Source organism: Capra hircus, chromosome 1 (assembly GCF_001704415.2).
Source record: "Capra hircus breed San Clemente chromosome 1, ASM170441v1, whole genome shotgun sequence".
Taxonomy (NCBI): domain Eukaryota; kingdom Metazoa; phylum Chordata; class Mammalia; order Artiodactyla; family Bovidae; genus Capra; species Capra hircus.
The window spans coordinates 70,980,209-70,995,774 of record NC_030808.1 but is presented as its reverse complement, the minus strand read 5'-3'; the positions used below and the strand labels follow the sequence as shown (position 1 = coordinate 70,995,774).

Genomic DNA, 15,566 nt, shown 5'->3' with positions numbered 1-15,566 from the left:
ATTTTCCCAGAACTTACTAAATATTTACATGAAAAAATATTATCTACAAGATAATAGTGTGATCAGAAACATGTTAGGAAGAACTCAGCAATGTAGGTTAAAAGAGCCCTGAACGCTTATGCATATAAGTACTGCGCTAAGTCGCTTCAGTCGTCTCCGACTCTGTACAACCCTATATGGACTGCAGCCTGCCAGGCTCCTCGGTCCATGGGATTCTCCAGGCAAGAATACCGGAGTGGGTTTCTGTGCGACCCCATGTGGACTGCAGCCCGCCAGGCTCCTCTGTCCATGGGATTCTCCAGGCAAGAATACTGGAGTGGGTTTCTGCGTGACCCAATATGGATGGCAACCCGCCAGGCTCCTCTGACCATGGGATTCTCCAGGGAAGAATACGGGAGTGGGTTGTTGTGCCCTGCTCCAGGGTATCTTCCCAACCCAGGGATCCACCAGAGTCTGTTACCTCTAACCTGCACTGGAGGCGGGTTCTTTACCATTAGCGCCACATGGGAAGCCCGTATGTATATATGTGTTTCAATTTTAACCAAAACTAGAGTTCTTTGCATCTCCTTTTTGATTAGTTTCAATTGACAAAAATTGAGATATAACTCTCATTTCCAAATGAATAACTCATCCTTTCAGCATACTCCAAAGAAAGATTATGGATCAATGTGTTAAGAAAACATATAAAAGCAATAAGAGTATCTAAATCATACCGGAAATCAGGGAAGACTCCCAAAGAAAGCTATACTCAAAAGCTAAAATTTGAAGGCTGAGGATGAATTAGGTAGATGCCAAGAACTAGGAGCCAAAAGAGGGCATTTCCCCCTCCTTTTCAGATGTGATGCTTACAATAAAACTATTAAAATATTCCTCTCTGAATCCTTATCATGTGACAAATTTTTACACCAACCTCAAAGTCCTGAAATATTTTCATACCTATATTTTATTTCAGTAGCCAAACTCTTACCCCATTGTGCACCAAAAAAATAATCTGAAGTATTAAGATTCAAATACAATTATTAAAGTACCAAAAGAAAATATAGAAGATTGTCTTTTGATAAAGGTAAAATGGAAAAGATACTCTTAAAGCATTAATATCTACTATATGTAAAGAGCTTCTGCAATTCAATAAAGAAGTATAGATTAGTATAACCTTTTAGGAAGGCAGTGTGGCATCTATTAAAACTTAAAATGCACACTTAAGAATTCTTTCTATGGAAATACTTCTATACATATGTATGTGCACAAAGATATAAGTTCACTAAAGCTCACTTTTAGTTGCCCAAAAATAACCATAAAGAATTAAGTAAAGTACAAGAAAAGAATAGAATATTGCATGACTATTAAAAACATGAGGTATAACAAGTACTGAGATGGAAAAGAATTTATAACAATTAGATTTTTTTATTAAAAATAAAATTAAGGTAAGATTACACACACACTGTGTTTATTTTTAATTGCATAAAGAAAACAAAATTGCTAACAGTGGGTACCTGTAAGAAATGCAACTAGAAAGGAAAGTAATTTTCACTTTTTACTCTAAATAACTGACTTGCTTGAATCTTTTGTGATAAGCATGAAGTGACTGCCTTTGAAATTTAATTTTAAAATAAGGGGGAAAAAACTCACTATTCTAATCTGTTATAATTATGGTTATCTCTGAGGGCTAAAGTGATTTTTGTATAGTAATTTTTGTCCTGTTTCTTAATAGTTTACTTTCTAAATTTTCTATGAGAAATATGACTATTTTAAAATCTGAGAAATATGTATTAAAAAAACTTATATTTGATTTCATTGATGAAACTTTTTCCCTGAAATGTAATTTTTTTAAGTTATGATCTCAAAAACATGGTCCTGAGATTCCAACCACTTTAGAAAGCAGTCTTAAATCTAAGTTTCTAAGTATAACATTTGTTGCAGAAGCAACTAAATATAAAACACATTTTAGAACAGAATATCAATTAACATTTATTAATCATGTAAGCACAGTATTTGCTAAGTAATTTTCCCTGTATTTCTCATTTGCTCCAAATAGCCTTATGAAATTTGTATTATACTGTTATTATTATTAATCCTCATCTTATAGATTAAAAAAATCAACTCTGAAAAGAATATGTATCTTGTCCAGAGTCAAGTCCAAGAACTAGGATTCAAACCCAGGTCTCCAGCTCCTAACCACTTTTGATACCTGGAATGACATGAAATGTGGCCTGCATATTTGGACTAACTATTCTTACTCAGGTTAGTGATCCTAAAATGAAGAAGTGGTGACACTCAATTCTTATCACAGAAGAAAATAGTATTTTTTAAGGCAACAGGGGCTATTTTTTTTTTCTTTATTCTATTTTCTTTTTTTTGCATCTTTCTGCTTCTACCAAGGTACAAGAGGTACAAGAAGGATACAAAGGACAACTCAGATTTGTGAGTAGCTTAACACCCTCCTTGATTAGTCTGGAATTAGCCCTGTAACTAACTGCAAGAGCGTTTAAAAACAAATTGATCAGAATGCCAAAGCCTTAAAGACTTGAAAACAAGGTGCAGTTTCACATTTTAATCAAAAGTAGAAAATTCAGAAAGCCAAAAGAAATGTTATATTCAAATACTAGAATAATCAATATAGACAGATTAAACATAGGAAGAATTTAACAATATCCACCTATTTTATCCCAAGCTATTCCAACAAGATCTCTCTCTTTTAAAAAAGAATAGAGAATTCCTTGCTGGCCGAAGGGTAAAGAATCCACCTGCCAAGGCAGCGGACACAGGTTCCATCCCTGATCCAGAAAGATTCCACATGCCTCAGGGTAACTAAGCAGGCGAGCCACAATTACTGAAGCCCCCCATGCTCAACAGAGAAGCCATCCCAATAAGAAGTCTGCGTACCTCAACTAGAGAGTAGCCCCCATTCACTGAACTAGAGAAAGCCCAACTGCAGCAATGAAGACCCAGCACAGCCAAAAAAAAAAATTAAAAAAAAAAAAGAATAACTGAATGTTTATCCAGCTACCTGAACAATTTCCAAGTTTTCTCTTTAAAAAAAAATTATAATTGAAAAGATACATACACCACTGCTAACCATGTCTGCTTGGAAATCTGCCCATCAAAAAGACTAGAGAATCATAGGAACCCCTATTCATTTGTTCAGTAGACAGACTACAATTACAGACTTTATGAATTTGGGTTTGCAAGGTTAGCATTTAATGTCAAAAGTCCAGAAGAATAATTCTGAATAATTGTAAACTGGAATCAGGGCCCTAAGAGAAGCAGAATACGCAGAACTCTTCCTCAGTAGAAGTACCTGCTTATAGAAAGCACTGGCAGAGAAGCTGACATCAACACATCCACTTGCACACTCCAACATTTCTAGACCTTAACCCCTTAGGCCAAGAAGACCTCTCAATGAATTAAGGACAACTGACGCTACCAAAATGACAGTCCTGAAAACACACTGAATTTAGGTCAACCTCTTTCACCAAAACCTGAAAGTGGGTTTAAGTCCTACATATGTTACAGGTCAGAAACATTTTAAGGTTCATTTTTCATAATGGAAGTCTGTGTTTCTGGCTAGTTAAAACAAGAAAAGATTTTAAAACTAAGGACTTAAGAGTTGCCTTAAATCAATACCCTTAAGAGGAGAACATGAACAAACGTTTCACTTAGATATATATTTTTTCATAGATACATACAAAATATATATAAGGGATTATGAGTGTGATTTACAAAAGCCACAGAGCTCCTGGAAAAGTTGACAAGTTCTAACCTGCTTTAAAAATTACCATTCACTGTCTTCATCCCAATCTTAACTTTATTTAATGTTATTCTTTTGAATAACCGTACAACAACAAAACCCCCAGAGCAAATTCTTCTACATTTCAATATCCTGCCTACTTGCAAGAGCGGAAGAGTCAAACAGAGCAGGGGAAAAAACGTGACGTGAACAACCTTGATCCAAAACACAGCTCGTGGGAGTCTAATTTTAGGCCTAACCATTTTGATTGTCTTTTTACAGAGGTTGAAAAAGAAAACAAAAAAACACAGATCACTTGTAAAATAAATCTGAGATAACTAAACCAATAGGAGTTGGCATTATTTATCAAGGAGGAAAGAAATCAAGTTCGCACTGCCCAGAGTATTCCCATTAAAGATAAGATACAGGGCCGGTAGTACAACCCCACAACTGACGACAACGGCAATTGCTTTCCACTCTTCAGCTCTTGGATGACTCTATCTTTAAAGAATGAGTCAAAAGGTTGAGCCCACTGAGGAATACTCGACAACGTTTTGTGAGTATGTGTTGTTTTAAAGAAAGCTAAACATGGTGAAAGCCAACCTTCAGCTAAGTTACCTAAAGAAGCAAATATTCACCTCCTGGCGGAGGATCAAAAGGAATCACGAGAAGACCCGAAAGTTCTGTTTTTAAACGGAGGCTCTCAAACCCTCGGAAAACTATTCGTTTTCTACTGATGCGGAATATGGAAGAGATCACAGATTGCAGTTTAGGAAAGAATGAAGCGGCTTTAGACAATGTGCCTCGGTAAAGAAACTGGGATGACCAGAGAGATAAGGAAGAGCTGGGACTCTGTAAGGGACGAAAAAAATCAAGGACTAAAACCCGAAACGTTTCGCCGAACAGTAAAGTAAATGAAGAAAAGGCGGCTGAAACGCGAGGGAAGGGAGATCAGCAGAAGGCAGAGACAGTGGCGCGACACGGTTCAGGGCAGGGCCGGGTCCAGGAAGAGTTAGATCTCACCAGCCCAGCAAGCTTCCCATTTCAGGCTAGAGCCGGAGAAGAAAACAGCCCGAGGGCGCAGACAATGAGCCACCGCCCCAAGAGTTGCGGCTCCAGGCACGCAGGTGGCGGCTTCCCGGGCCCGCGCGGGGCAGGTCAGCTGCCCCGGGCCGCTCACGCCGGCCAGGCCGCGCAGAAGCGAGGAGGAATGAGAACGACGGCCCGCGTCCCGGCCTGTCTGCACACTTACCCTAGGCGAGGAAAGGTCCCCGCCCCAGCGAGGAGCCTCCGGCCGAGCTCCCGGCGGGCTCCGGAGCCGCCCCGAGCAAGCGCGCGACGCGGGGCGGGGAGGGGAGGGAAGGGGAAGCGGGGCGGGAAGAGGGACCGCGCTGGAGCGCAGCCGCTGCTACCGCTAGGCCAGGCGGCAGCCGAGCCCCGCGGGCGCCGGGAGGGGAGGGCAGGGAGCCTTCGGCAATGGCGACGGCCCAGGCCAGAGGGGAAGCGGAACAACCACTGCCGCTGCGCGTGGCCACAACCCTAGGGGAGGGCGACGGCGGGGAGCGGAGAGGGGCGGGACCGAAGCCCGAGTTTCACTGGGCGGAGACCGGCACCACCTCCCAGTGGGAGTTCACGCGGGGCCTGTCGGGAGTTGTAGTTTGGAGACGTGTTCCACGTCTCTCTCCCACGTTCTTTTTTTGGGGGTTATTCTCTATATTGAGAGAGCGCCAGTCCCTCATGTAGTTCAGCATTGTCTCCAGTCAGGTGTGCCAACCAAAGACGCTGAAAGACGATTTTTGTTACATGAACCTGTTCCAGGACATCTGTTTCTGAGAATTCATCCACTATCCATTTTGCTTTTTGCCTGTAACTCAATGTATTTTGGTGCTAATTAAGGCCCACCTCCTTGCAAATCAAGGCCTCCATGTTTTATTCACAGAGGAGTTCCGCAATGTTTTCATTCTGTTCAGTTCAGTCGCTCAGTGATGTCTGACACTTTGCAACCCCATGGACTACAGCATGCCAGCCTTCCCTGTCCATCACCAACTCCCGGAGCTTGCTCAAACTCATGTCCATAAAGCTGGTGATGCCGTCCAACCATATCATCCTCTGTCATCCCCTTCTCCTCCTGCCTTCAACCTTTCCCAGCATCAGGGTCTTTTCCAATGAGTCAGTTCTTTGCATCAGGTGGCCAAAGTATTGGGAGTTTCAGCTTCAGCATCACACTTTCCAATGAGTATTCAGGACTGATTTCCTTTGGGATTAACTGGTTTGATCTCCTTGCAGTCCAAGGGACTCTCAAGAGTCATCTCTAACACCACAGTTCAAAAGCATCAATTCTTTGGCCCTCAGCTTTCTTTATGGCCCAACTCTCACATCAATACATGACTACTGGAAAAACCATAGCTTTGACTAGATTCCTCAATGTATTCACTCAGTGTCTAATATGTACCAGTCACTCCTGGGTATCAGGGATACAAGAGTGAACATGAGTCACTTTGTCTTTGTGGAACTTCCAAATATAAAAACACAATAATTAAAATAGAATCTGGTATGAGGAAAAAAACTAGGATGATTACTTTGGATAAGGTGGCCAGTGAAAACATCTTTAAGGAGATGACGTTTAAGAACTGAAAGAGAGAGCCATGAGAAGCTTTCAGGAGCATTACAAGCAGAGGAAGGAAAACAAAAACTCGCTAAGGTCAGTTAAAAAGGCCTGTGTAACTGCAGTTTAGTGCAAGAGGAGTAGTGTAGAATGGCAAAACACTAGAGAAGACAAGATTCAGGTCAGGAAGGATATTAAATGACATAGTAATGAGGCTGGACTTTATCCCAAGAAGTTATTAAATAGTTGTAAGCAGGGAAGTGATGTTACCTGGTTTATACTAGACTGCTACATGGAGAATGGAGTTTTGAGATGCAAGAAGGCAAAGGAATGAATTAGGGAGGCATTAATCATGACTAGTGCTAGAGTAATAGCAATGGAAATAGATAGAGAAAGCCAAATTGTTCTTGCTGAGACAAAGAGCAAAACAGCTTAATTGATATGAAGAATATGAGAAAAGGGATTCAAGGAGCAATAGGGCACAATATTAGATAACTTGAAAAACATCCCCACTATTAAATATACAAAATGCTGGATAAAATAGAACATCCTTTCAAAGGCATAAGCTCAACCCAATTCAGTTCAGTTCAGTCGCTCAGTTGTGTCTGACTCTTTGCAACCCCATGAAGCACAGCACGCCAGGCCTCCCCGCCCATCACCAACTCTCGGAGTCCACCCAGACCCATGTCCATTGAGTCAGTGATGCCATCCAACCATCTTATCCTCTGTCGTCCCCTTCTCCTCCTGCCCGTAATCCCTCCCAGCATCAGGGTCTATTCCAATGAGTCAGCTCTTTGCATCAGGTGGCCAAAGTACTGGAGTTTCAGCTTTAGCATCAGTCCTTCCAATGAACACCCAGGACTGATCTCCTTTAGGATGTACTGGCTGGATCTCCTTGCAGAACAAGGGACTCTCAAGAGTCTTCTCCAACACCACAGTTCAAAAGCATCAATTCTTCAGTGCTCAGCGTTCTTTATAGTCCTACTCTCACATCCATACATGACCACTGGAAAAACCATAGCCTTGACTAGACGGACCTTAGTTGGCAAAGTAATGTCTCTGCTTTTGAATATGCTGTCTAGGTTGATCATAACTTTTCTTCTAAGGAGTAAGTGTCTTTTAATTTCATGGCTGCACTCACCATCTGCAGTGATTTTGGAGCCCAGAAAAATAAAGTCTGACACTGTTTCCACTGTTTCCCCATCTATTTGCCATGAAGTGATGGGACTGCATGCCATGATCTTAGTTTTCTGAATGTTGAGCTTTAAGCCAACTTTTTCACTCTCCTCTTTCACTTTCAAGAGGCCCTTTAGTTCTTCTTCACTTTCTGCCATAAGAGTGGTGTCATCTGCATATCTGAGGTTATTGATATTCCTCCCAGCAATCTTGATTCCAGCTTGTGCTTCTTCCAGCCCAGCGTTTCTCATGATGTACTCTGCATATAAGTTAAATAAGCAAGTGACAATATACTGGCTTGACGTACTCCATTTCCTATTTGGAACCAGTCTGTTGTTCCATGTCCAGTTCTAACTGTTGCTTCCTGACCTGCATACAGGTTTCTCAAGAGGCAGGTCAGGTGGTCTGGTATTCCCATCTCTTCAGAATTTTCCATAGTTTATTGTGATCCACACAGTCAATAAAGCAGAAATAGATGTTTTTCTGGAACTCTCTTGCTTTTTCAATGATCCAGCAGATGTTGGCAATTTGATCTCTGTGCTCTGTGACAACTTAGAGGGGTGGCATGGGGTGGAAGATGGGAGCAGGGTTCAGGAGGGAGGGAACATGTATATACCTGCGGCTGATTGATGTTTATATATGGCAGAAGTCAACACAATATTATAAAGCAATCATCCTCCAATTAAAACAAAGAGAGAGGAATACCTCTGATGGCCTTCCAAACTTCACATTCAACCCAAAGGAGGAGCAAGAAACCAAAGTAGTAACCAAGTCAATGAAGCCTGTTGTGTTGTGTTATGTTGTGTTGTGTTGAAAAAACCTACTTACCACAAATATCTATGGATGCCCAGGAGACAAGAGACCAAAGACAAGGCTATGAGCCTGTAGAAAGAGTTGGGACTATAATCTTGCACAAGGCTGGAAAATTCAGAGGACTATACCCTCTGAGAATAGACTAGGAGAAAAAAATCCCCTGTACCAACCCAGGCCAAAATGTGGATATATTTTAACCTGGATTTTGGCATCAAGGGGAAAAAAACTTTCCCTTTAGAATTCATAACCACAAATTTTCACTCACATAGGTCTGAAAGTTCAAATTTATAGTACCTACACTGTCCAGGAAACCTCAAGTCAAGTAAGTCTCCCAGGCTGGTAACACTTGGAGGTCTAGAAGAAACAAATACATATCCTTATTGCACAGGGTCACTCTCAACACAGGACTGAAAGGATTTCCACAGATAAACAGGCTATGAAAAGGTATACATGAACACCCAAAATAAAACTACAATACATCTGAGAAAATAAGTCAGGAATGAATCAGCAGAAACCACAAAGAGAATAATGAAGCTCATGAAGTTTAGATTTTGAAATCATTTATTACTGAATATAACATAAATTTATTAAAATGATTAAGCAAAGTAAGACAGGAGCAAGAAACAAGATATTATAAAAAATCACCAAGCAACTTTGAAAAGGAGTCAAGTAAAACATCTAGAAATAAAAAATATAACTAAAACCAAAGCCAATGTTTGGATTAAATAGTACATTGCACACTGTTAAAGAGAGAATTAATAAACTGGAAGACAGATCTAAAGAAATTACTGATAGCAACACAAAGAGAAAGGAAATATGAAAGGAAAGTTGAGAGACATGGGGATAGATTGTGGGGCTATACCGTATGCATAATGAGAAAAAGCGAAAAAACAAAAAGCAGCAGTATATGATAAGATAATGGCTTAGAATTTTCCAGAATTGATCAAAGATAAGACCCTTCAGATTCAGGAAGCAAAGTGAATCCCAAACAGGATAAGTAAAGGAAATCTCAAACACATCAAAGTGAAACTGCAGAATACCAAAGATAAAGAACCCAGAAAGAAAAGACATCCCCTGCAAAGAAACAACTATTAAATTTAGCATAGATTTCGCAACTGCAACAATGTGTGCCATCTGACAATGGAAAAATATTTTCAAACTACCTAAAGAAAGTAACTGAACTTAGAAGCACATACCTCGTTAAACTCTTAGTAACAAAAGTGAGGGTGAAATAAATATATCATCAAGCAAAAACAGAGATATCACAAACCACAGAAATGTTACAAACCAGAGAGACCTACTAAAAGGACATCTTAAAAAGATACACTTCAGGAGGAAGTAATCCCAGAAGTAAGGTGCAAGAAATCAGACAGATAGTTAAACCTACCAACATATCATGGACTAGGACAATCCTCTATATTATTTCACTCTCTCACAGCCTACCAAATCTTATATTCAACTACCTGCCGGTAGTATATAAATTTGATGGATAATAGAGATAGGTGTGGGGCTTCCCAGGTGACACAGTGGTAAAGAACCTGCCTGCCAAGGCAGGAGATGCAGGAAACTTGGGTTCAATCTCTGGGTCAGGAAGATCCCCTGGAGAAGGAAATGGCAACTCACTCCAGTATTCTTTGCCTGGGAAATCCCATGGACAGTGGAGCCTGGCAGGTTCCATGGGGTCGCAATGAGTGGGACACCGAGCATGCATGCACAGATAGGTGTTAGTCACTTCACCTGCGGACATTCTTTATCTTCACATCATATCAATCAGCATCAATCATAAATATAGATGAGCAGTTCTTTGGCCACCTCATGCGAAGAGTTGACTCACTGGAAAAGACTTTGACGTTGGGAGGGATTGGGGGCAGGAGGAGAAGGGGACGACAGAGGATGAGACAGCTGGATGGCATCACTGACTCAATGGACGTGAATCTGAGTGAACTCCGGGAGTTGGTGATGGACAGGGAGGCCTGGTGTGCTGCGATTCATGGGGTTGCAAAGAGTCAGACACAACTGAGCAACTGAACTGAACTGAACTGAAGATGAGATGAATAGACTATTTGACTAGAATAATCCTTAAACTCATTACATTCTGAAATCATTACAGCAGAAATAAATCTCACTTTCCAAGTCATGAATGTACTATCCTCCATTAGATCTAACTAAATAATCTAAGTTCCTACTAGAGTGGCTGAAAGGCACACACACAAAAAACAATCTCTACCCCCCGACCACACTTAGCTGAGGTAATCTTTGTTATTTTCATCCAGAGAACATTACATGATACTTTAAGAAAATACATCATACAAGTGGAACAATACTGGAACACAATGACCAGGAGAATAGTACCTGTTTTCTTTGATAAGCTGATTTAAAAAGTAAAGTAATTGTCACTTTTTAAGTAATCCAAAGAAGACAATATAAAGATTTCAAATTGCTCTGTTGCATCAAAGTGATATCATCTGCCAGCATTTATCAGGCAAAAAAACTCATATTAAAGTATCTTCACTCACATTCACACTTTCGTTACACTTCTGAATACCCATATAAATGAAAAAATGGCTGAATCATATCCCAAGCCACCATTTCAAATATTAACTGAAATGAAAACATTTAGATACTGAGGAACTTGGCTTTGATGTGCAAAAGAAAATGACTATTACATACATGCACATACATAGAAACACACTTAAGAGGTTAAAAAGTACCAGGTTTTCCCACCTGACTAACCATATTCCAAAATGGTGTTAATGGTACTGAATTTTAACTAATATAATTCTATTTAAATGCCACTATATTAATCCCACTGAGAAAAAAATACCTGGAAAACATGTTAACATGGCAAATTAGAAAATATTTATTCCCATTAAAAAATACCAGAGTGTTTTAGGAAATTAACCAGTGATAGCATATATAAAGTATATCATATCCCATTATGCTATACAAAACATACCCTAGTTTTCTGGTTTCTGTTCTGGAAGATGCTTGCCCTTTTATTTCTTAATTAGCTTACGTGTTTGCTTTATTTTATAATTTTTCCAAAGAAAAACAATAAACCAAGACCTTTTGTTCTTAAAAAAATCACCTGAAGATTCAAAAACTTTTGTAACTATACAACTTAGTAAAATATACTTTTTAATATTAGTACTTAACTCCATCAATCCTTTGCCAATTTATATATTCAAAAGCAGTATTATAAAAAGAGAATGGAAAAGCTTCAAGGAATAATCAATTTTGATATTCTTAGAAGTCCTACTTTAATGATTTTCTTTGAAACTGCACAAATTAATATTCTTATAAAACTAACATTTAAATAAACTCTCATCCAAATTAGTCTTATTCATAACAATTTTCCCAATTTTTAGCAATAATTTGTCTCTAATAAAGTACTTATTTATAATCCAAATGAAGATTAAGTCACTTCTCATAAATAATATTAATTTAACAGAATTAAGTTTCCTGTATTGGCCCCTGATGCTTGAGGATTATTAGAGGTCTACACAATAGAGCACTGAATTTTGAAATTAGTTGAGAATGATCCAGAATTTCCTCTAGTAAATATAATATTAGCCATAAATAAAGACAAAAGGCAAAAGTAATGACATAATTTTAGAAGAATACTTCTGGTCACAAATGATTTGGTCTTATTCAGGTTTATGGAAAGTATTTAACTGCATAAAATTCATAGGGAAAAATGGCCATATTTGAAAACAGCCACAAGGATCCAAGTAGAACACAGGATGGAAATGAGCAGAGTTACAGAACACACTAAAGAGGTATGTATGGTCAGCCCCACTGGAACTTGTAGAGTCAGATTCTTGTATACCTTGGGAGAGAGACAGAGAAGTTAGATACATTTAAGATCAGCCTCCTAAGATGAAACCATTACTTCTTTGATTTTTAACTTAACTTTCTCGTTTTCCTTTTAAATACCTTTCACCATTGCTACACTACATGTAACACTACCTGATGGATTCTTTTAGATTCAACATTTCAGTTAATATAACAGAATCAGACTCATTAAGTTCCCTGTGCTATGCAAGAGGCCCTCATTAGTTATGTTTTATACATAGTAGTGTATATATGTCAATCCCAATCTCCCAATTCATCCCACCCTTTCTAATACTCACTCCTGGTATCCATACACCCATTCTCTACATCTGTGTCTCTACTTCTGACCAAGACAGTGTTAATGAGCTACCAATACTTACTCAATTTAATAACTGAAAATAAGTTGGGAGGTTAAAACTCTAAAAATGGCCTGCATCAGCCTAGATTTAGATTTATAATAACAATATTACTGTCTAGAAACTTACAGTTGAAATGATATAACTTTACAGTTTTACTTTTCCTTGTTCACTTGTTCTATGTAATATAAAGAAGTTAACTAATTCATTTTGTTGCTTAAAAATTAATAAAAAGTTCTAAATATAGTGAAGTTTTACTGATTAAATAAAATCAGATGGACACACCACTTTTTTTGCCATTTCACACTTTTAAAAAGCACATCAACTACACTTAGCCTTGGATCGATGAGGCATGGGACTAACTCTCAATCTCCATGCCTGCAAATTAAATGATTCTATGACTACTGCCAACAGTAACAAAGAAACAACATTAAAAACAAATATAAAACACCTTCGTATGGTAGAATATAAAATTATCATCCCTTAAATGTGGCAGAAACATTATAGAAGGAGTTTTGTATGAGGACGCATGACCTAAAACAACATAAAATATTAACTTTGTTGCTGCTGTTTAGTCACTCAGTTGTGTCCAAAACTTTGCAACCCCATGGACTGTACCCCACCAGGCTCCTCTATCCATGGGATTCTCCAGGCAAGAATACTGGAGTAGTTTGCCATTTCCTTCCCCAAAATATTAACTTACTGATTTATATTTCATATTGTTCCATTGGCAGATATCCTTACTGTTCAAGGCACAAGGAGCTGTCACCTTTGACTGAGCCCAGCATTTCAAGACTGGAAACTCTGAGAAAAAGTGGTAGAAAATCATATCAGAAAACCTGTATCTGGACTAGAAGCCAAGTCAGTCTTTCATGTTGGGATATGATTATTCAAACATTTTAATACACAATGTACATGTGTTATCATGTGTTGTTTTATTTTAACAGCCTGTTCTAAGTGGATGCCTAGAAAATTATAAAATTACAAAGACTGTGAAGAAGTTGAGCATGACTTCTTAACAAATCCCACTACACCAGGGGCCATTTTTTTTAACTCAAACTTTTCTTGAAGTATAACATATCTCAGAAAAATGAACAGATCATAAACCTATAACCAGATAAATTTCCATAGACAAAACACAGCCATGGAAAGAACTCTCAGACCAAAAAAAATGAACAATTCCAGAACCCCAAATGCTCTCTTGGGAGGGGGCACTTTTCCAAACTTTATTTAGGGTAAGTAAAAGGTAACCATTAAAAGAAACAGTAAACTAGGTTAGATGAACAAAGTTAACAAGTTGAATACTTTTTGACTTATCTCATCATGAAACAGATGATGACAGCAAATGTGTGATTTAAAACTTCCTGTCAGTCTTTAGTCACAGTGCTACTGAATTCCGTAAACATTTTAATCAGCCCAAATTTGGAGATACAAAGAACCAAAATCTGAAAGGGATTTCCTAAAGTTTTGATTCTAGGAAGACTGAAAATGATGAGAGCAGTTTTTTAATTTGCTGAAATCCACACATAAAAGGAGAACAATTCTACACAAAACCAATAACTCGTAGACAACTTTTACAACAAAACTAGGTGATAAAGTATCCCTAAAATACATGCAAGTGGACACAAAGCACGAACAGCTACAATATCAGTATGCAATCCTGCAATATCAGTATGAAGAAACAGAGCAGCAGAGGCATCAATGGCTGAAAAAAAGAAACACACCATGCATTATATGCCCACTCATAAAACAGCACAGCACCACCTACAGTCTTACCAAAAGAATCAAACCTGAATCTGATCACACCTCTCAAGCTAGCTACCAATTTCCAAGCAATGAAGAAGTCAGATGAACTAATGAGTACAGTCATCCAAACCTCAACAATGACAGGGTCTCAAATGACTCTGGTTCTTCAACAGATAAAATTTTCTTTAAAGAATGAAATAGAGGAGAAATCTGTAATTAATAGACTTAACAGAAATAACATTTTCTTAATGGGCAAGACTAAGCTATCATGTCTAAGAATGCCCACTTGAGTGATGAAAGTTAAGAAACATAAGGAAGTGATTAAAAGTCAGGAGAGTGGGTAACTCTTACAGGAAAGGAGATTGGGACAGGACCGGTGGGGCTGCTGCTATGCCGACTGGCAAAGTTGCTTCTTGACCTGGATGGTAGTTACATGGCTATTTCCCCTCTAATAATTCACTAAACTATATACTTGTGAAGTTTTCCTATATCAGTGCTTTATTTTACAATCAAAAAGTTTAACAGAAAGAAAAAAGAAACATGACTTTGTTATCACTGTCCTTGACTTACCACCATACCTTTACTCTTATTTTCAACTCTCCAGAAAGATTTGTAACCCTTACCTTGGTCACAATACATCAATAAATCAGGGTTATGGACCACAATAAAAGTTTCTCCATCTTTAATATGTGGCCGATGATAGCGATAGTGCACAGGCAAAAAAGCTTGGAAACAATCAATGCACTGTGAATCTTGTCTAGCATAAATGAGAACTTCAGATTCCTTGGACAAATAGTTGGGAGCCTCTATATTAAAATTTTCTGAAACCATCACTGCCTGTTAAAAAGAATACAAATATTAGTCCAGAAGAAATGAATGAGGAAGATGTAAAAAACAAAACCAGAAGACTGCTATATAGATGAACAAAAATGTCAAACACACCACCCCTTATAAACAATTTTCATTCCTCTTCCATCCTCAGTTTTAAGTAGAAAACACAAGCTGTGATCTGTGTTTAATAGAAGCTTACTAAAAGTAAACTGAAGAAATTATACTCTGAGGTGTGAAATTTCCTCATAATAAAAATTTCTATGTAATTTCCTTATAACCTTTGCTTTGGTAACAAAACAGGTACCAAGAAAAGAAACTCAGGAATAAATACAGCATTATTCAATTAGCATGATAACTATGATAAAAACACCTAACCCAGTATTGGGTTAAAATGATAGGTATCACTCTGGTAATTTCCTGTTCTTCAAAGAAGCAAGTAAGATGGTAGCGAGTAAGATAGAGCACTGCGGGCAGGAAG

General features: G+C 38.4%; 2 protein-coding genes across 2 annotated transcripts in view; both read right to left on the bottom strand.

Annotated features, from left to right (window-relative positions):
- PAK2 (p21 (RAC1) activated kinase 2) overlaps window positions 1-5,206 on the bottom strand; it is an 83,015-nt gene extending 77,809 nt beyond the window's left edge. The window contains exon 1 of the mRNA XM_018046304.1: window positions 4,980-5,206. The gene's annotated coding sequence lies outside the window, so the exon portion shown is untranslated. The remainder of the gene's footprint in view (window positions 1-4,979) is intronic.
- Window positions 10,562-15,566, bottom strand: part of PIGX (phosphatidylinositol glycan anchor biosynthesis class X) — a 27,643-nt gene continuing 22,638 nt past the window's right edge. Inside the window, exons 5-7 of the mRNA XM_013963551.2 lie at window positions 14,881-15,094; window positions 13,215-13,315; window positions 10,562-12,150 (exon numbers count right to left, since the gene is read on the bottom strand). Of these exons, the coding sequence (XP_013819005.2) occupies window positions 12,007-12,150; window positions 13,215-13,315; window positions 14,881-15,094 (459 nt within the window). The 3' untranslated portion in view covers window positions 10,562-12,006. The remainder of the gene's footprint in view (window positions 12,151-13,214; window positions 13,316-14,880; window positions 15,095-15,566) is intronic.